At 49.4% G+C, this 20905-nt stretch overlaps 1 protein-coding gene across 1 annotated transcript in view; it reads right to left on the reverse strand.

The window, feature by feature from the left end:
* PLEKHG4 (pleckstrin homology and RhoGEF domain containing G4) overlaps nt 1-20905 on the reverse strand; it is a 100442-nt gene that overhangs the window by 68572 nt on the left and 10965 nt on the right. Inside the window, 2 exon segments of the mRNA XM_075715714.1 lie at nt 6284-6481; nt 9607-9735. Of these exon segments, the coding sequence (XP_075571829.1) occupies nt 6284-6481; nt 9607-9735 (327 nt within the window).

Here is a 20905-nt window from a genome sequence, read left to right on the forward strand (position 1 = left end):
AAAAAGCATCACTCATCTGGTGCTATCAAGAGTCTACAGAAGACCAGTGAAGATGTTACATGGGATGCAGCAGCAAGGAATGGCTGCAACCTGCCAGTGAACAGAAGGAAATACTGTAAGACAAAGCAGGAGGCAGCAAATGTGGAAAGCATAGCAGGACCACAGAGAAAGGCAGAAAGTTCTATCAGCAAGCTGCTAGGAACTACACTTAGCATAACAGGGATCTCCTCATTCCCAAAATGTAGCAGCAATCAGGACAAGTCTCAGACAAATCCCAATCAAGTAAAAGAACTGAAGTTTCATGGCTGAACTGACTTGACTCAATTATTTAGAGCTTTACCATAGCGTCAAAAAAATAAAATCACTGCTTTGAACTTGATTCTGTTTGGGTAAAGTAAGATTTAAATTGAGCCATGACATAAGCCATCAGTTTCATGATTAATTTCATCTTTCTCTGTCACAACAAGGATTTAGATAGGATTCACCTGTATTGGATGCAATACTTAAATTAGAAAGCTGTCATCTGGAAGCCCAAAGGCTTTAGTATTGGTAGCATTAGACTTCAGACATTTTATGTTGTTTCTCTTACACAGTCACATGGAAATCTTGACAGAGAAAGCAATTTATAAAAATGCCATATTCTGCAGGCCAGACAGATGAAAGGGGAAAAAAAAAAAAAAAACCACCACACTTTAATTCAAATATTGCCGTATAGCAGAGAAACCACAGAACTGGATGGAACCTCCTGGATCCTCACACACCTTGAAACAACAGGTAACGGCATTAATTTCTTTCCTATGTTCATCAAGCTTTACCTTCAGCCCAGCCAGGATTCTTATACTCACTGCACCTGATGCAAAGTTGCTCAGAGGCTTGAAAGCCCAAATCATCCTTCAGATTCAATAATTCCTCCTCCTCAACACTGGAGCTTATTCTCTGGATGTGTTCCCATTGCTTAAAATTATTAAGCTATGTCACATCACCTTAACACATCTCCGTTGATCATCTTTTAGGCCTGCCTGAAGCACCTCCTTGCTGATGCTTTTTTTTAAAAAAACCAAAACAACAACAAAAAAAACCCCAAACCCCTCACATTTCTTTGTTCCAATTTTTCATTGTGCAAAGCATTGCAAAACACTGCGTATAATGGCACCAACACTTCCCAACCATGCTAGAAGCATCTCGTAAAGCTAAGATCACACCTGTCTTCCAGTCATGCCCCTACGGTAACTCAGTCACCTGCTAGCTTTTCTTTCCAAACTGATGAACCCCAGTTCACAACAGAAATTCTGCCTATTACTTTGTTGAGGCATATGCTTGCCCTCTGAATCTACAGTTATAAAAACATAAGTACAAGGCTTTAGAGCTCATCTTGTGTAATACACGTATCACCCTCCTCCTCCATGTTATTGCTCATGCCTCCCAGACTGCTTTCATCACAAATATCTGTCATATTCATACTCTTACTTTTTATGCCAAGGTCACAGATGAGAAGTAATGTGTGTCTCATGACTCCTGTCTCCAACTCAGTTTTCACTGCAGTACAAACACCCTCCCTTTCACCAGTTTGTTACCCGTCTTGCAATACTTGCATAAACCTCCATCCCTTTGACACAGTAATTAATTTTCCATATGACTCCATAATAAATCCTTTACAGAAGAGATCAGACAATGAAACTTTTCTCTCTAGAGAGAGCTGGTTTATGAAAAAGGCTAGTCTTACACTACCTGCCATGGAGCAAACCACATGAAAAAAATGTTATGCAGGTTTTAATGGGTCAGTTAATTCAGTCCTTGCTCAGTGCATGTTGTTGTACTCTCGGCTTGTTCTCTGTATTTTGTTACTAATCCTGATTTAACAGATTCAATAAAAAAAACCTGTTATCCAACATTGAGCATTACATGGTAACTTCTTCCATATTCCAGCATGGAGACCAACCAGTCCCTTTTCTTCAACATAGTCAATTCCATATCTATTTCAGTCACAGCAGTCTTATTCTGTTCACTCAGTGCAACTGCCTTACTGTTGTATCTACATGCTGTATCACTACTAAACTGAATCTTACTTTAGTTGTCATTCATCTGCAGGATCATCTTAATATAACCTTTATATTCTAACCTTGAACACAGAGCAACTGCCCCCTCCCTTACTTTCTTTAATAATTTAGAATTTAAAAGTCCTAAAATCTAACACACAGTTGCTTGTAATTCCTTCAAAGGCATGGGAGCTAAGCTTTGCAGTCTTATGTTCTCATACTTTCTGACCTCTAAGACACAGATGTGTCTACACCAACTATTCCCCTTCTTGCACAGCATGGCTGAATTCAGCAAACCAAGGTGTCCTCTTACAGCACACAGTTTGCAGAAGTTGCTACTGGCTTCAGCAAGTCTCAGGCCATATATACTTCACTGACTTTTCCATCAAGCTCAAGACTCACCCAGTATCTTGGTCAATACAGCTTGTATCTCTTACAGTAAGCGCCCAAGCCAAATATTTTGTACACAAGGTTTTATCAAAACAATGTGCTATTTTCCAGAAGAGACTATACAATTGCACCCTACACCAGACCACATCAACCCTTCTTCTGCCATTAGAATATTCCCTAGTAGGTACATTAAGGGCATCTGTACCAAGGGCCTTGGGGGCGAAGAAGAGGCAGAAAACAGAGAGGTCAGTTCCCAAACTACTACAAATAGTTTATATGACTGAAAAGTGAGAGACACCATCAGCAGTAGCATAAACATAAAGCTGAATTCCATCTGCACCTGACACAGAGCTTCTGTTAAAACCTGGACACAGGTAACCTATTTCAGGGGCCATTCGTACATTGAGAAATCCAAAACCCAACCTCACCACTTAGATGACCTGTCTGCCTACTGACTGACAAGTGGAAGAAAACTCAGCAATAAAAATCACCAAAACCAAAATGCAGAATGCATTGAAGTTCCTGGAAAACCCTACAAAGCCACAGCCTAAACTGCAGCAAGAGCTAGAGTAATGTCCAAGCAGGAATATAAATCCTTCAATAGCCTAAACATTTCAGAGTTTTAGAACTTTAGGAGTGGAGCATCCTCATGCTGCTCCTGCTCCCAAGAGCACCTTCAAAGGGAAGATTACGTGAAGAGACTTATTTCAGTTGTTTTAACATTTCACTTTGAGGCTCAAGTATTTGCTTTTATGTCCAATCACTACTGAGCCAAACCAGGCTCATCAGAGGAGTGCCAGGAACAGACTCCACACCCGGCAGCTGCAGCCAGGAATAAAGCTGCCTCTGAGGAAAGAGCTGGGCACCACCAACAAAGATGGCACAAAGGTGGTAGCTCTTAGAGCTACAGGGATGGCTGGATTGGAACAGACCAACAGTCCATTTAGCTCAGGATGTCATCTGAAGGCCAGGGGCAAAATCTGGTTTCTTATTCTGTGCTGAGCAGAGACAGACCCCTTGGCACACCCCTCCACACACCCTTCTCCAGCCCCTGGGGATCGCATACAGGCTATTGATTTTAATACACCAAGCTTAAGTCTATGACCTTGTCTAATACTTCAAGAAGCCACTTACACTTTTGTCACTGCAGAGGCTGGAAAAAAAAAGAAAAAAGGGGGGGGGTGGGGGGAGAAGAGAGATCTAGCACCCTCAAGATTTCCTACCGTAACCAGTAACCATTCAGACAGGAGCTACTTCTTTTCCCTTTAGTGTGTTTAGGAAAAGGTCATATGGACCAGGTGAACTACAAACTAGGGAGGAAACATTGCTTTTGTTTAGACTCTCTAAAAAACTTTTAAAGAACAAGTAACAAGAAATAGTCCTGTGATTTCAGACAGTGAAGACAAAAGAAGGGGCACACAGTGAAGGTTTGGGGAAGAGGCATCCATAACAAATGAAAGAACGAACTTTCAGCAATAAAAATTCAAACAAGCAGACGTCTAAATGAAATAAGGAATAACCTGGGCCCACCTCTAAAGACAGTACAAGGTACCTATAGCTTCCCTTGATCTCCCTGTATTGCCACTCTGAAAGCAGAAAATCATGAGTCAAGGACACAAAGGGTCACAAGCAAGGAAGAAAGGCTCAAGGCATCCAGCTGTGTTCTTTAAGATGCCTGTGCCTGCACTATGCATCTTGCTGCCCACTCTCTCAGACATTTCACACCTCAGCAATACCTAATGCTGAGCCCTGGGCAGCCCCTCACTGGAGGTGGCTGCCCCACTGCCCCCACCATCCCTGCACCTTGTGGCTCTGGGGCAAGCCAGGGAGTGCCAGGCAGGCCCTGAGCCCTCTCACATTTCTGGGCCTGTGACAGGAGGGTGGCTCCAAGCATGGCTCCTGCCCCTGCACCACCTCCCGAAACAGTGCTGCACGTGTAGGACAGCCCCACCATACTGGCTTCCCTCTCCAACAGGATACCCCAGCCCCCTCGCCTGCATGTCCCTTGGCCCCATGCTCCAGGCAGCCCCTGAGCCCCTCCAGGGCCCACCACCCTCACCTCTCCCACCTCAGGATCCCCCCCCAGGGCCTACTGTCCTCAGCTCTCCCGCCTCAGGGCCCACCACCCTCACCTCTCCCACCTCAGGATCCCCCCCCAGGGCCTACTGTCCTCAGCTCTCCCGCCTCAGGGCCCACCCTTTCAGCACCTCCTGCTCCGACAGTCCCTGGCTCAGCCAGACCACCATGCCCATCAAGGCAGTTCCATGCTCCTATTGGCTGCTACAGCCCCAGCTGTCCTCCCATTGGCTGCCAGGCAACACAAGGCCCTCCCTGCCACCACACCCCTGTCCTACGCGGCCTCGGGCCTGAGGGCAGCCTCGGCCTGTGGTGGTCGCGTGGCCGCCAGCCCCTGCCCGGCCGCCCAGGCAGGGACAGCCCCCCTCACTGCCCAGCAGACCCCCTCGCTGGCACCCTTCCTGCAGGTCACCCCGTCACTGCCCGAACACCTCCCCTTTGGGAGAGCAGCACTGTGGGCCCAGCTCCTCACCAGCCGTCCGGGCAGAGGGCTGTGCCGAGCAGCAGGCTCCACTCCCAAGCCAGGCTGCTTTCCGTCCCTCCCCTCCACCGCCTCACCTGCCCAGGGCACCGCCGGGCACTCGGGAGCTGCCAAGATCTTGGGGAATGGGGAAATTGCTGCCTCACCTCCTTCAGTGAGGGAGGCGGTTTGGGGAAAGCTGTGAAACAGCTTGCAATAATTACCGGTTTGTACAAACGAAAACCCTTTTGTTTCTTTAGGGGGAAAAACCACACTATGCACCATTGTATTAGAAACTGCAGCTAGATAAACCGATGGACTATTGGAGTGTTCAGGGTGAGAGAGAGCAGCTCCCCAAAATCCTTACACACAACCTTGGATCTTCATGTATGGGCTCACAAAGACATGGCTGGCAGCAAGCTGGAGGCTGGTGGACAAAGCAGCAGGACAAACACTGTACCAAAACACTTTGAAGGTGACCAGCTCCCAGGGGTTGTTATGTGGATCCATCATATGTGATGGGTGTTTGCCCCCAGCATTTCACCTCCTTGGGACAAACGAATAATGACCATTTCAGCTTCTGTTTAACATTTTTTCCTCCTCCCAGAAGTCCCTTGCCCTCCACCATGAGGACTTCTATCAACAGCCTGGCTGCACACACCCTCTAGGTTTAGGGGGGAAAAAAAAAAAAAAAAGGCTAGAATGAACCCTAGCTTTAGGTTGCTGGGGTTGGGTTTTTTTCCACGTCTTGCAGACTTTGAGCAAACTTTGTGATGGAGGCATTTGACTCATCATTTCTAACATTTTAGACTCCCAACAGTAAAACACGTTAATCTTGGACTCCTGGCAGTAAATGTAACGTGACTCCTCTGGGCTACTGAGCCTTGTGAGCGTTCCAGCAACCATCAAAGAGGAGCCAGAGTTCTGGGAAAAACACCGACTGGCAGCATTTTGCCCTGCACGTCCTCCTGCCAGCAGCAGGAGCCTGACAGCTTCATCCACAGGGCCAGGGAACGGCTGGGGTTAGAAGCCACACAAGTCAGCCACATCCAGCAAACGCTTCGCTAAACCTCTTCCTTTGAATCCCTTAAGCCTTCTGTTCGGTGTTCTGGTTATGGAAGGCAAGGGCACCGCTCCACATCTGATCTCTGCACAGTTAACCTTCAGTAACAATTTCTCAGCTGTTTCCCAATTGTCTGCCTGCCCTCCCACCTAGGCTGCCATACACACAGCACTTTTTGCCAGCCATTTTACATACAAGAGTAGAAAGAAAGCTCTCCAAGAAAGCCTTTGCAGGCCTTAGAGAGCATGATGTACTCACACAGGCATCCTGCTGAATGCACTGCAGGATGTGCTTGGCTGGAATCAGGAAGTCTATGAGGTAGCGCAGTCCATCCCCACGGTACGTCTTCTCCACCACATCAAAAACTTGGCACAGAACAGTGGCTGCGGTAGCCTCAAACGGAGGGTAGAGTGCTGATAACGTACTCTGAATACAACCGTCCAGCGACTCTGAGTCCTGCCAAGAGAGAAAGCGTTAGCAGTATCACGGCACGATACGCCCCGGTACCCTGATGAGCCCTACACCCAGGAGCACAGCCATCTCCAAATACAGGAGGAGAGAAGATCAAAGGAGCAAACTGCTGTCCTTTCTAGTTTCTTTTGGCACTGGTGATTCCAGGTAAACAAAAAAAAGCTCTCCCAAAATGCGAGCGGAGTGCTCACAGAGCGCTGCGCACAGCGGCGAGACTTCCCAGCTTTTGCTTACGCAGCAAGTCCTTCTCCTGACTGCGCTGGGTGGGGCTGCTATTAAACCATTACTGCAGCACGTGAGTGCGTGCGAGCGAGCGAGAGTATCATGGGGTGGATGGATTGGCAGGCCCCGTGTTTCGGATACCCAGGGCTGGAGATGCCAGCCAGTACTCGGGTACATTAAAGCCCAGTGTTATGCTCCTCAGTGGGCTAAGGGGAGCCGCAGAGGCAACAGTTGGGCTGAAGCTCCTCAGCCTGCTGCACTCTGAAGTCCCTGCACAGGATAAGCTGCTGGAGCTGTTTGGTACAGGCAAAAGCTGCTCACCAGTGCAATTCCTCATCATTCAAAGCTGTTTGCCTCACATGAAAGGCTTGCTCCGGGAGCCAGGAATTTTCGGCAGTGAGAGATGCCTCGCAACAGGATCCACAGACTGCATGTGAACAGAGTTGCCTTTGGTGCCTGAGCCTGTGTATCAATATGTAGGATGCCTACTTCCTGCCTGGGGATCAGAGGCAATGGCTTCCCTACTTCCACCTTCATTTGGAGAACCTGCCAGCCAGAGCCTGCCCACGGTGTCAGGACCAATTCCAGTGCTAGAGGTCAAATTCTGATCTATTGCATGGGTGTAAATCAAGAAAGCTTGCCAAAAAGTAATAATAAAAAAACCTGTACACATCTGGAGAGAGGATCAGGATCCCTCCTTTCCTTTTTATTTTAGAGGGCACCCCTCTGGCTAAATTAACAGCCTATGGGAGTGAGTTTTGCTACAAAACCAAATGAAAGTTTACTCAGGTGTCTGGCCAGATCCTCATCTGATCTAAATCCACCTCCCTTCACTAGAGACAAGGAAAACATTTCAACCGCTGGCCCAGAAGCCCTACAGCCTCCTGCAGAACAGGAACAGCTGCATGGACATGCCTGAAAACATACCTCAGTCCCACAGCAAGACTGGGAGAGAAAGTTAAACAAAGCAGTGCCACAACAGCTTATGCTGCCACCCGGGAGCAGTAGGATGAAAGTGTGAGGAGGAAGCAAACTGTCTCACTGCTTCCACTCTGAGGGAGCACATGTTCATCGCTCCAGATACCTCCACTGGCTTGAGAAAATGCAAGTGTCTCAGAAGAAGCCTAAAACAACCTGCAGCCAGAGCAGAGATTATGCTCCTCACACAAGCTGTCCCATCCCTCACAGCTACCCAGCTCAACGATCTTTAAATTCCTCCTTTAGACGGTTGGGTGTTTTAAGCACAATATAAACTCCCTGCTCTGTTGTAAAGCCTTCTTGTAGGACAGCCTGCATGATTGCACAGGGGAGATGAGGATGCCCAGGCAATGCCTCCACAATCCCTGCCTGCACCGAGCTGGGAGAACACAGGTGACAGGCAAACCACACACTGCCCTTGGCATGGCACTGCTTCATTACTTTTTCTGCTGTTTCTCCTGAGGTCAGCAACAAGCAAGGCTAAATGGCAGCAGGCTCCTAAAGTGTTTGCAACTCTTCTGAGAGACCAGCTGCCTCCTGCAATACCCCTCAAGGTCAATGCAACCAGATAAACAGAGGTTAAGGAGCTATTTTTCATATTCTTAACCCAAGGACTCAAAAAGCAGGAGGCCTATGTGCACACTTCCAAGGGTCAAATGCTAGGCCCAAGCATTTAACCCTAATCCTAAATGGGCTGTTTTGAACAAACTTCTTTCCACCCAGAAAAGGACAATATAAAACCCAACTTCTGTTTTATTAATTGAAATGGAAAGCCTGGAAATTCCCAGGCACTTCCTTCTCCACAAGAGCAGGTCTTCAAAGAAAAACTTCCAGATTATGGAGGTCAAGAGAAAACTGCCAAGAGCTGACAGCCTGCAGCTCTCTGCACAGTTCTGGTCAAGACCTCCCCCACGCAGAGAGCAAGGGGAGAACTCAGCAGAGTTCAGGAAATATAAGAAGAGAAAGCAGACTGATAGGAACTGTGGGATGAGTTGTATAGACCCAGAAGGACAGCCTATATAACAAGTCTTCCCTTTACATGGTATCCTGGACCTGCTAAAAAAGGCATGGAGGGGGCTGTAGGATAGGGAAACAGGTACCAAGCCCAACATGAAGCCTCTCACAATGGGACATATTAATAATATTGCTAAATATTGATATAAACACGCTGAACATTACATATTGTTCCTCTCCCATGCTCTTGTGAAATGACAGAGAGGCCAAGTGCGGCCAGCTGAAGGCAAGCGTAGCTCCAGTAACCTCTGTTGACACCAACCTGTCCCAGCAAGCATCTGTGCCCTTGTCAGATAAAAGTGGCCTTTACACAGGTGCTCTCCCACCTGGCACCAGCCACCACAGAGAGCCCAGCCAAGTGCTTGGACGCACTATCACAGTAGCGTTACTGCTGCTAGCGTTTGACAACAATTTGCCTCTGACCCTCCACAGGTTCAAAATCTCAGTCAAAACCAGCTGGCAGGGGTTCTGTCCTGCCCCCATACCTCTTGCCCTGCTTGAGCAAAATTCTTTCAGATATCAATCCCTCCCAAAATGAAATGTGTTATGTTTACTATTGCAAATAAAACAAAGAAGTCAAAATATTTGCACATGAGTCAGTGCATCGCTCTAAGGTTCTCACACCATTCCTGCTGCCTTAGCAAAGCCTTCACAAGACAATTATTAACATTGGCACCAAATCAAAAATCCTTTATATGGTTAAAATAAACCAACTCATATATTATCCTTCCTTTAGTAAAATACAGAATAACCATAGCCTGTAGCCATTGCAGAGTTCAGTGCTAACAGTGCACTCCTTAGCACAGAGGCTTTCTCTCTCTCTGGCTAGACTATACCACAGAGCCACAATAGCTGTGCAGGCTTTGAAGAGACAGAGAAAAGCTTTCAACCCCTACCATTTGGTAGAAGGAGGAGATGTTTTCACCAGTCTCTGCTAATTCCACATTAAAAGCCCCAAACAGGGGAGCAAATTCCCACATCCCATCATGCTGCACGTTGATTGTAGCACCAGCATCCTTGGGCAGCTACAGAGCAAGGATGGATGCAGCTCCCCCTGTGCCACAGATGAACACTAAGGCAAAAACTTTACGGTGCTCCCACCCACCCAGGGTGGTCTCCCAGGGATAGGTCCTGCCCTGGGTGGAGGGTGAAACATGGCAAAGCCTCAGAAGTCACCTTGAAACACAGGGTGAAACATGGCAGAGCTTGGAGCCTGCAACAGCAGCAGATTTGCCTCCGATCATGGATTCATTAAACCAACTCACAATCCTACAGATGGGGCTGCTTATTTGTACTAATTAACTTCTCAGATTGCAGACTGGCCTGAGGAGAGGACCTCAGCAAGGACTGCAAGAGGCCACAGTCCTGCCCTTTAATGCCGGACTGCAGACTGCCAGCCTCACATATCTAGCCTGCAGGCAGTGCCTGCTGCCACACACGTGGAGGAGACATGGTTTGGAGGCACAGGGAACTCATACAAACCAGCTCAGGACAACAACAGAAGGGGATAGCATCCTGTGTTCCAGAGGTTTATAAACCTGACGTGTAGAGCCCATCCTAACTACAAACCACATCCCTTATCTCAAGCAGGCGATGCAACCCCCAGCAGGCATGAGGAGAAACCTCTGCAACCCAGGATGAGGGGACAGTACCTGGAGAGGAGGAGAACAGGCTAAACCAACAAGGTTCCAAGGAGAGGGCACTCCTGCCCTGGCACACTTCCACTTCAGCCAGCTCACAGCAGCCCCTGAGAGCTGGCAGAGCCCAGCACAGGAGCCTCCTGGAGAAAGCAGCCTCCTGCAGGGACTGCAAATTACAGGCTTCCCTGCCTCCAACAGTATTGCCACATCCCCCTCATGGGAAAGATCCTGGACACTTGCCCCTTTTCAGCCACCCAGCAAAAAGGCAAACAGGAGTGCTTTCCAACCAAGCCAGAGAGCATCTCCCCAAGCAAAATGTGTCTTGGGACTCAAATGCTTCTTTGTCAACAGCACAGGAGGACCTATGAACTCCAGCTCACTGCCACCACTCCACCACACCTCCCAAAAGAGAAACACACTTTTAAAATAACTGCTCTATAAATCAAGGCGCTAAATAAAGCCCAGGTTAAGGTCATGTCCGGCCATACCGGCTTTCACTGCTCCTCAGCTGGGAGCCAGCTGCCAGTGCAGGGGCTAGAACACAGCAAGGGAAGAGGAAAGCAGCATGTGGGGACAGGATGGGCTCTATGGCCAGAGCCATGTGATGGAAACAACCCAGCGCGATCCCACCCAGGAGGGCAGGGGAGCAGGGAGAGCCCAGGAGGGCTTCACAACTGGCAGAGGGCTTGGGTCTGAGTGGGGGCAGAAATGAGTGGGGTGCCCCCCGCCCCCAATATAATGGGAGCCACTGATGCTGTGAAATGAATAGAGGGATGAAGACCACTGTGGCAAAGCTCTGCTGGTCAGCCCTAAGAGCCCTTCTCCCCACCACAAAGTGCAGCAGGAACCAGGAGCCAGTGAGAGGTGAGGGTTGAGTGCCAGGACAGAAGCCCCAAGCCAGGACTAACAAGTAGGCAGCAGGAAGAGGAGCCCAGGATCAGTTACAACCCTGCTCAGGGGACAGTCTACCTCTCCTGGTGCAAGCAGCTGCTGCAGGATGCGAGAAGAACCTGCCAAGAGGTATTTGGAGTAACCAGGAGCTTCTTGGGTTTTTCTAGGTGCACTGATTGAATTTTCTGCCTACCTTTGTGGGCACAGAGAGCGCTACATAGCAGCTCCAGCCACTGGGAACTCCTGCCATGCTACATTTCTTTCTGACTCAGGACTCAACTTCTTTCTTTGGGACCTGCTGCTCACCAATTAAGGCTGAACCCTGGAGAGCTTCCTATAGGTTTGGAGAACAAGAAGTCAGCCTGCCCAGGGAGCAGAGAGAAGATCCCTAGAGCTACACACCTTGTGCAGCATTAGAATACCTGCACTCTTCCAGCAAGTGCCTGGGACAGCAACTCAAGTGGCTTGGGACAGCACAAGTCAGCACGGGGAAGGGCTGCAATGCTGCAGGACCCACCCAGGCCCATAAAGCCTTGGCAGCATTTTTCTTACAACTCACCCAAGCACCTTGCTGAGAAGTCAGTGTCTTGCTCAAAAGAATTGTGTCTACAAAAAGCTGAGTCTTGGTCAAGGAAAACATGAAGAGGAGGCACAGATCTTCCCTGCTGACAGCCCAGATGCTGTCTGAAGACTCCTAAAGACCATCAGCACGGTGAGGCCAGACTAAGTTTGACTAACCCATGACTTAACAGCAGACAACACTAGAAGTGGGCTGGACTGGCCCATGTAACATGCTGAGGATTCATCTTGCAGCAGGAATTTAGCTAAAGGACCTGCAGCTCTGCTCTGAGAAACCTAGGCCTCCAAAATACAAAACTACATATCCCAACATGCCCCAGTTAAATCCAGTGCTTGCTGTGGCTTGGCAGAGCAAGAAGCATAGCTGGGCGGTGGAGCGGAGCCTGGAGAGGCTGTGAGCACAGCGAGCAGTGCCTGTGGTACGCCCAGCTCTGAGTCACCAAGCGTCCGTCTCGGCTCCCGCTCAGCTGGGAGTCCTTGCCAGGAGCTCCCACAACTTTCCCCTCCTGCCAGCTGCCCGGAGCCTGGCATGTCCTGCATGAACCCATTTTCTCCCCTCTTGCCCAGATACTGATGTGTGAAGGCAGGACACAGGAGACCAGAGTCTGCAAATGTGGGGGGAAGAGATGATCCAACCCTCCCACACCCCAGAACTGGAAAGTAGAAAAAACAGAAACTGGGAAGAGGCAGAGCTCCAAGCATTGCAGCGCAGTGCCTGCCCATGGCCCTCAGGGACTGGGGGAAAAGGAGCACACAGCAGGCACTGAGCAGGGCCGGGTTAGCTGGTCCCTCTGCCAGCAAAGGCTGCCATGCTGCACTGCTTGGCTCGGTTGCTCAGCTCTCAGCTGACATGAGAAACCTCATTTCCAGTAAAAACAGACCTCTGGGCTTTCCATGGAGCCTTTCCACTTTCTGACACAAAGCTGAAAGCCAGGTCGCTTTGCCTTTAAAAACGAGATACTTCTCCATTCAAAAAGGTCCTTGGCTAAAAACAAGGCTTGTTTTTCTGACAAAATTTGAGATTTCCCACTCCATTTCTGCAGGGAGGAGAACCCTCCCAGCCCTATTTCCTGAGCCGCTCTAATCACAGCAGCCATGAGTTCAAGAGAGAAAAATCTTCCCATAGCAAGTGCCAGCTCCCCCCTCTGCTGCTCGCTCCGAGGCTCAGGGGGAGGCTGGGAGGAGGGCGCCTGCCTTCGGCACCCTGCCTGCTTCTGGATGTTTTCACTAAAATAATGTGCTATTAAGTGGTGCAGCTATAGAGGTAGGCATTCACAGTGCTATAATTACACCACCTTCCTGTGAGATAACCAGGAACAGCTCTACCTGGTCTTTGGGCTATTGTTTCAGGCTTTTCAGGGAGAAAAGCACAGCACCCAGTTCCACGTGGGAGGAAAGTGTTTGCAGTCTCACCCATGCCAGCTGTACCTCCAAAAGCAAGCTGCCTTCTGCATGCCACCGTGGGATCCCTTGCACACAGCCCAGCTCCCCTGCCACTGGGGCAGGCAGGATGGCTCCATAGCCTGTGGATAAACCAACTCCTATAGCCTTGCAGGGAGTGGTGCTCCACAGATGGAGCTCAGAGAATCATTTCCAGATGCCTCCCTCTGTTCCCTTGGCCCTTCTCTGGGTTGACGCGGCTGCAGCAGCCAAAGGAGCTCCTACTGGGCAGCGTGCAGGATTATCATTCCAGGCACTGCAGGAAAACAAGCGCTTGGAAGCGATTAACTCATGATCTCTCATTTAATTAAACAAAGGGAAAAATGATGTACTTGCTTTTCAGCTCTGAGGTCCCGCTTCTGCGCATGCTGTAGGTCTGGGCGTGCTCAGCCGGTGAAAGGCAGGCCTAAAGCTGGGCGATCCCCCTGCCAGCCCAGAGCTGGTTTGTTTTCACTCAAGGGGGACATCCCAGATTTCTTTGAAAGTAAAGCGTGACCTCCTGTGAGCCTTGCACTTCGGAGCTAATGCACAGCTATATCAATGGTGTCCTCATGCCAGGACAAAACGCAGGCAGCAGTAGACAGTGGAGGCAACCTGGTACAGGCAGCCACGTCCATGGCTGTGTACCACACTTCAGGTGGCCAGACGCAGACATTGGCATATGGCAACATGACCAGCAACAGTCACCTGGGTCTGCTTCCCTGCCCAAGAGCCCTGCAGCCCAGCAGGATGCTTATGTGGGTCTGATACAGCAACACAAGAAGCAAACCTGCTCTTAACATACCCAAACCCCAAAACTCATCCTTGCCAAAGACATATACTGTTGCAGTCCTTTGGGGAGGGTGGCCTGTGCACCTGGAGGAGGGCCTTCCCCAGCCCTTCGCTTACCCATGCCCCCAAGGGAAGCTGGATGCATGCGGTGGCTCGCACAGCAAGCTCTTTGCTGTTTGACCATCTCTAGACCTGGCTGGGGAGCCACCCTGCCCAAACACTGCTCCCCAAAGAAAATGGCATCATGTGCATTCAGACACAGCAGTCCGGCACCTCTTCCCACCAGAGCTCTATATTCATGTTACTCCTCACTACCCTTTCCTTTAGGTTCTCTGGAGCAGGGCCTGTGGCTTTCTCCTTTGCCTGTGCAACACCCAACACTTCAGAAAAGCTGCTGACAACTGCTGAATAGATTAGAGAGGCCCAACTGGGGATGAAACACTGACCCACAATCCAAGAAAGTCCTCTTATAGCCAAAGAGGAGTAGAACTAGAAATAGAGATAAGCCTTTCCTTGCAGGGACATTTCCCCTTTCATAACTGAGCTCTCAATGAACTGAGCAGAAGGTAGGTCTTATCCAGAGCAAGGAATGAGACCCTGCTCCCAAAGGCCTGTTACTTTCTATTAGCACTAGATCAGGGAGATGATATAGGTGTTTAAAGGGCATGTGAGAGAACAAACCAAAGCCCTGTCCTTAAACAGGCATCTTCCAGGTGAAACGAGGACCTGCAAGTGGATGAGAAGAGCTGTGTATAAAACACCATCCTACAGCTGGAGACCAGCTTATTTTTGTTTAGTTTAATCAAGGGATTAAGTCCTTAATCTGAAATAACTGTCTAAGCACAGATTTTTTTAAATATCATTGGCCTGGACCTAACCATGCAATTAATTGACAAAGCTGTACTCAGTGTGATGCAAAGATTTGGGTACTTTTAAAACACCTTTCACAGCAACAGACTTATGCTGGAAGAGTGTAAGCACGTGGCGACTGTGATTTCATTGCCCAGTGTTAGCCACATACACCTCCCCAGGGCAGAGCTGCATCCCTCTTCACTCCCACCACCAGACTGCACGGGCTGCCCTGGCTTGGGCACCAACAGCCTGGTCATGGCACCGTATGCCACAGTCCAGCCAAGGATCTCCATGTTCAAAGTGCCATGTTCCTACAACAGGCTTAGACAAGGCTTGCTAAATCTGCTAAATCCTGTTAGATAATCACAGACAGAGCCAAGAATTTCCCAGGCCACTTCTACACAAGACAATGTCCTGGGACGTTACAGCAGACTCCCTTTCTTTACAGGGCTCTTCTTGCAAATGCACTAAAAATCTTTCTCTTTGCTACCCAGCAGAAGAAATTGCCTGAGCTCATTCATCTTATTATTAGTTACAGTATTTGCTCCACTCTCAACTTCGGGCATTGGCATCCAGCTCACAAACCAACCTGAGCAGTAGCATCTTGTACCCCTTACAGTTTGTGCCTAACACCTACCAAATAACAGGGCACTCAAGGCAGATGAAAGATTTGTTTATACCAGCCAGCTATAAAATACCCTGGGTAAATTCTTAGCCAAACAGGCCAGCTCATTTTAACACCTTTTAGTTAGAGGCATTAAGTCATAGCCAACACCTTGTGTTCAGGCACCCATCTGGGGGCATCTTACAACAGATGGGCAGCCTCCTGTGCTCAAAGAGAAAATTATAATCCTTCAGCAGGACAGCTGACAAGTGCCAGAAATTATCTTCACAGGGCCAGCATTTAGATTGTTACTTATGGGCCAGCTTTACACACATTCTGAGCTCGAGGCTGTGGCTGGATCACGTTCAGATCCCACCCCTTCCTCTGCAAGGTGCACAAGCTGCTGGACAGACTCACATGGGAACTGGTGGATTATCCGTCTCTTGCAACCTCCGTAATTGAGCGTGGATGCCACTAAGAAAAGATCATATTTTAGTTAAAAGAGAGCTCCCAGACTAAATGTGGGAGGTAAGTCCCACTCTAGGGTCCCAGTATCCTGTAACATATGAGCCACAGTTCCTTTTGGCCTTAAACACTCTGTATTGCCATGTGCTCATGAAATACAAGTCCTGCTATGTCAATGGGGAACAGAAACTGCTCTGAAGCTGAGAGACAATTCCAGGAGGGGCTGGCTGATTGCATGAGAAAACAGTAAGTGCACAAGGACCCTTCCTTGAAGCAGCACATCCCCACACGCCTTTGATATGAGAAAGCAGCTGGCAGCAGCAATCAAATGCCACCTCTGAGGAAGACACTATGAGGAAGAATGAGCCAGAAGGACAGAGAAGGCAGCCCAGAGATGGCCATGGCTATGCCAGCTCAGCCCTGGGCCACTGCAAGAAGCATGCATCTCTACACCACAGGGAGAAGTGCTCCTGGTCAGAGGGACCCAGATTTGCTCCAAGACTCTCTGAGCTCACTGGGGAACAGACACATGCGTGCTCAAGCTCTCCCGCCCCTGAGCAGCCAAGCCTGGGACCCACAGTCGGATGAAAACATTTCCCCTATATTCAGATACAGTGCTAAATGCATGCCCCCTGGAAAGCTAAGTAAATCAGTCATAAATTCAAGGCATTGCTTTTACTAAACTCCTGAGTTAGAAAGAAGTAAACACAGGCTTTTAAAGCTACCCCCTTCATAGGTTTTTTTTTTCCAAACAGAAAACAGTCTCACGTGTCCCATTATTTCCATACATATCAAAGGAGGGTGGAGATTTAACTAGCAATTTCTAAAAGACATCTTTGTGCACAGAAGGGATGTATGCCAAAACGTGGGTGGTTATAAGCCCCAACACAAAGGAGAATACATCCACAGGCATTTTTCCCCTTGATCCATTAACGGGTCTGCATACCAGTCTCCTGACCATATGAGAAGGACCTTGTTCAAAAGGTAAATGTATTCAGAAAGATGACAACAGACAGCAAGTAATCCACATCCTTTAACCATGTTGGAGACTCAGCAGTGCTAGGCTTTTTTTGGGAGTCACTGAGATTTGACAGGCAGCCTCAGGGAGGGTTATCCGCCTGATGGAACCTGCTCAGGAAGCCTTGCAACTTGGTCTCCTGTGAACACTGCCACACCTAACACAGGCTGCAAAGCTCAAGGTGGACACCTAGCTCAGATCATCAGAACTCCTGCAGCTTTTCTTCCCCACACCATGCAAGCCACAGCATCCACATCCCATTGGGGGTGACCATAGGGCACCATAGAGCCTCCCCTCTACCACATCCACTGATGTCCAGGAGGAGCACGTGCAAGTCTTTGGCTGGTCCCCACTGGTCTTCACCTGAGCCATTTGATTCCATTCAAATCAATGGCTGGTTGCACCAGCTGGAGCAAGGGTTCATTCTGGGCATCCCAGACTGATGGCAGGATGGTAAATTTGAGCAGACAGAAAGACTTTCAGATTCATTCTGTGCTGCTTTGATCTTGGAAGTTTCAGCTTGGTGTCCAGTGATGCAAAAAATGGGATATATATGAAACCAGCCAGTAGCACTTACCACAAGAAAGGCCCCAATTTTTTGTTCATTTTTTAATGAAAGACTAGGCCAGCCAACAGAGATGAGGCAGTCTGTGCAGCAGAAAGGTATTAGCATGGTCAAACCTTCAGAGGCATGCAGAGGGCATGTCCATTCACTTCTCAGAGTTGCAAGCCAGGTATCACAAGTGGTGCAGAAAGCACGGCACAGAGCATCCCACCACCGGAAGTGGGCAGCTTACCCTAGCAGGCTATCCTTGCTTTTTATTGCATGTCCAATCCTGGTTCTAATAGTTGCTTTTTCAGACCTTGGCTGCATTAAGCTCTGCAGGACAGGAACAGGGGGGGTCCCACATGGGTAGAGAGCCAGGAATAGGAACTAAAAGTGCTCTGATATTGAGTGCCCACAGGTGAGTTGAGTTTATAGCTTCTGCGGAAGACACCTTGACTGTTTTAACAGAGATTTTTCAGCTCTTTGTTACTAAAGGGGCCTGTAGCCCTCGTGTCTGTGACTTCCACCCACACTTAGCACCGATGCTCAGTTTTAGGCTGCACTCATAATCTATAGGACAGTTCAGTTTTGCACAGCTCCATCACAGACAGGCTTATGTTTGAGGTGAAGCTAGAAAATTAGGATCTGGGAGCTGAGAGGCCATGACTCTGCTCTAGTAGTTAGAGGCAGACATGCTGGCTGGCTATCTTTTCGGAAGTGACCAGCAGCAAGACACTCACAAGGCTCTCACATTGTGATCTCTTCTGCTAACTTCCCACCAGGAGCAGGGTACACCGAGCAAGGTGTGCCCTCAGGACTGACTGCACATGGGGGTAGATGGCCAGTGGCATGGCCAGAGATCCTTATGCTGTGGGATGCTGATTTTCAGAAAACAAGTGCTAACACTCAGCATACAGTCCTCCTTGGATGCCTGTGGCATCTCACCATAAACACTTGTTGTTTGCATTCTCACCTGGTACTAGAACACATTTGGTGAGTGCTGGGCAGAGATGCATGGATGCAGCTGGCCTGTCACCTGCATTTAGCAATTATTTTCATTGCTACAATGAACATCATGTTCACCAACCCAGCATTTTTGGAAAGAAGCTGAGCATTAAGCATGAGTTGTCATCCTTGTTACCCCAGAGAAGATGCTTTCAGACCTCTTCCATGCGCTCAGGATTACATCTCTGGGCTTTGTCTGTGTTCCAATATCTTGCTCATGGCTTTGGCACAGAAATAAAGAAAGAAGATCCCCAATGCTTAAAAGCTCTTTGTGATTCCCAGGCTCATTTCCTTCCCACCCCAGGAGAAGACATAACCGGAGGATAAAAGAAAGACTATTTTTTCTGCTGAAACCCATCCTCTCTCCTGCCAGCAGAGGTGCCACCTGGATGTCTCTGCAGGAAGACACCAGCGCTTGCACATCTTGTGATAGACTTGGGTCCTGCTCTACATGTCTGTGTGATGACTAGAGACTTGGAGCATGCCACCATGTGAGAGGAGCAGCCCAGGCAAGTCCAAGACACACAGTTGCAGGAGCCTCGCTGAACTCATGTGCTGGGTCCACAGTACCCCAACTACCATTGAAGAGCAACAGCAACTGCCTGGAAGGGTGGAAAAGCAGCCCTGGGCTCCCTGGCCAGCTGTTGCAGCTTGAGCGACTTCCCAGAGAGGAAGCTTATCCCTCATGACCTCGGGACAGAGGTTGGGAACCAGACCCCCACACAGTGCAGTGGAGGAACAGGGCTATTGCTCACTTTCCCTCCAGCCAACCCCCGCAAGAGCACAGGATTTTGCACCTGCTTGGATGAAAACTATTCCTCAAGTGGGGCAGAATGTGGTCTGGCTGTACACCTTGACCATCTCCTGTGCCCCATCCAGCAGCAGGCACCAGGCGAGGTGAAGACTACTCCCTCTCCCACAGAGGAGAAATCCCTACCAGGGAAGAAGGGCAGATCCCCAGACATGAAAGCCATGATGGGATGAGGAGGGTAGACACAGCCCAGCCAGGCTCCTGCCTTGCTCGCACCATGGGGTTTTCACAGCTGCAAAAGTCAGTTCTAGTGGAAGTGGGCTACTTTGGCCTAAGGTACCTTACACATTTGGTGCTTTCGGCATCCTCCAGCTGCAACAACCCTATGTACCCATACACACACCACATCATCCATAACACTGAATCATGACAGACACCCCGTGAAGAGGAATCACCTGCTTCACATGGAACAGGGCAGCCAGCAGTTGCACTGTGCCAGACTCCCATCAGGAGCCAAGCCTCTGAGAGTCCTGCGGACTGCCAGAGGCCATGGGGAAGTCTCATGCAGGCCAACAGACATATTTACTTAGATCCAAGTGTTTTGCCTGCAGAGTTTGGTCGATTCACCGGGACACCAAAAACTCAAGTCAAACAGAACAGGTTGGAGCTACAGTCACAACTCATCCACTCACAGATCACGCCTCCCAAAATGCAGACTGGTCTACCATGATGTTGAGAATGGATATCTGCCATGGACCGCAGGTAATTGTGGTGTGGCCAGCACCCATTGCTGGGTCTGTGGTAGCTTGGCCTCTGGTTCCTGCTCCTTGCAGCTGCCTAGCCTGAACTCAGCACCTGAGAGGCACACGATCCCTCCTCAGAAGTGATGCATGGTCCTTGCATGCCCACAGCCCACCTGTGGCACCCAGGCTTGCCATGACACTGCTCCATGCAAAGGCCCCTCCTTCAGACAGCTTTTGCATCACACATTAGAACAAGGTGAAGGACCCAAACTGGGGATGAAGCACTTGGGGATCAGAAAGTCACCTCCAGCTTGCAGGAGCAGAGTAGCAGCAGTCTCTGCCCCAGGTCTCCCAGAGCAGAGCTTCACAAGCACTGCTCCAGCCCCCATGGCAAAATGCAGCCCATGGGACTGTAAGGGATGGCACCCACCCTGCACAGCCCCAAACAGCACCCTCCTTTGATTTCAACTTCATACAATAACCAGCATAGACCAAAAATGGGAACACACTAGGCATGGGGTGAGAGGGAAAGAGCTCTCCTGACTGGAGTGGGGAAGTGGAAGAAGTGAGATGCCTGCAGGCCTCCACAGCAGGATCGGAGAGGAGAGCACACCACAGCTCTGACATAGACATCTGAGGGTACAGAGAGCCACAGGGTCCTCAGCAGAGGAGCCGGACAGTGGCAAAGGGAAGAGACATGGGGCCACGAGCTTCACTCAGGTTGCAGAAGCCAGAAGTTGGGCAACTCTTCTTTCAAAGAAAAGCCAAGCTTCTCCAAGCCCAGAGGCTGAACTTTTAAGACAGAGCAAGTAACTACTACGCACAGCAGCGATGCAAGCTGCTTGCCCTGCTCATGGACTTTGTTCTCTCTGCTGTGGAGAAGCAGCTC

This window comes from Pelecanus crispus, chromosome 8 (genome assembly GCF_030463565.1).
Source record: "Pelecanus crispus isolate bPelCri1 chromosome 8, bPelCri1.pri, whole genome shotgun sequence".
NCBI classification, from domain to species: Eukaryota; Metazoa; Chordata; class Aves; order Pelecaniformes; family Pelecanidae; genus Pelecanus; species Pelecanus crispus.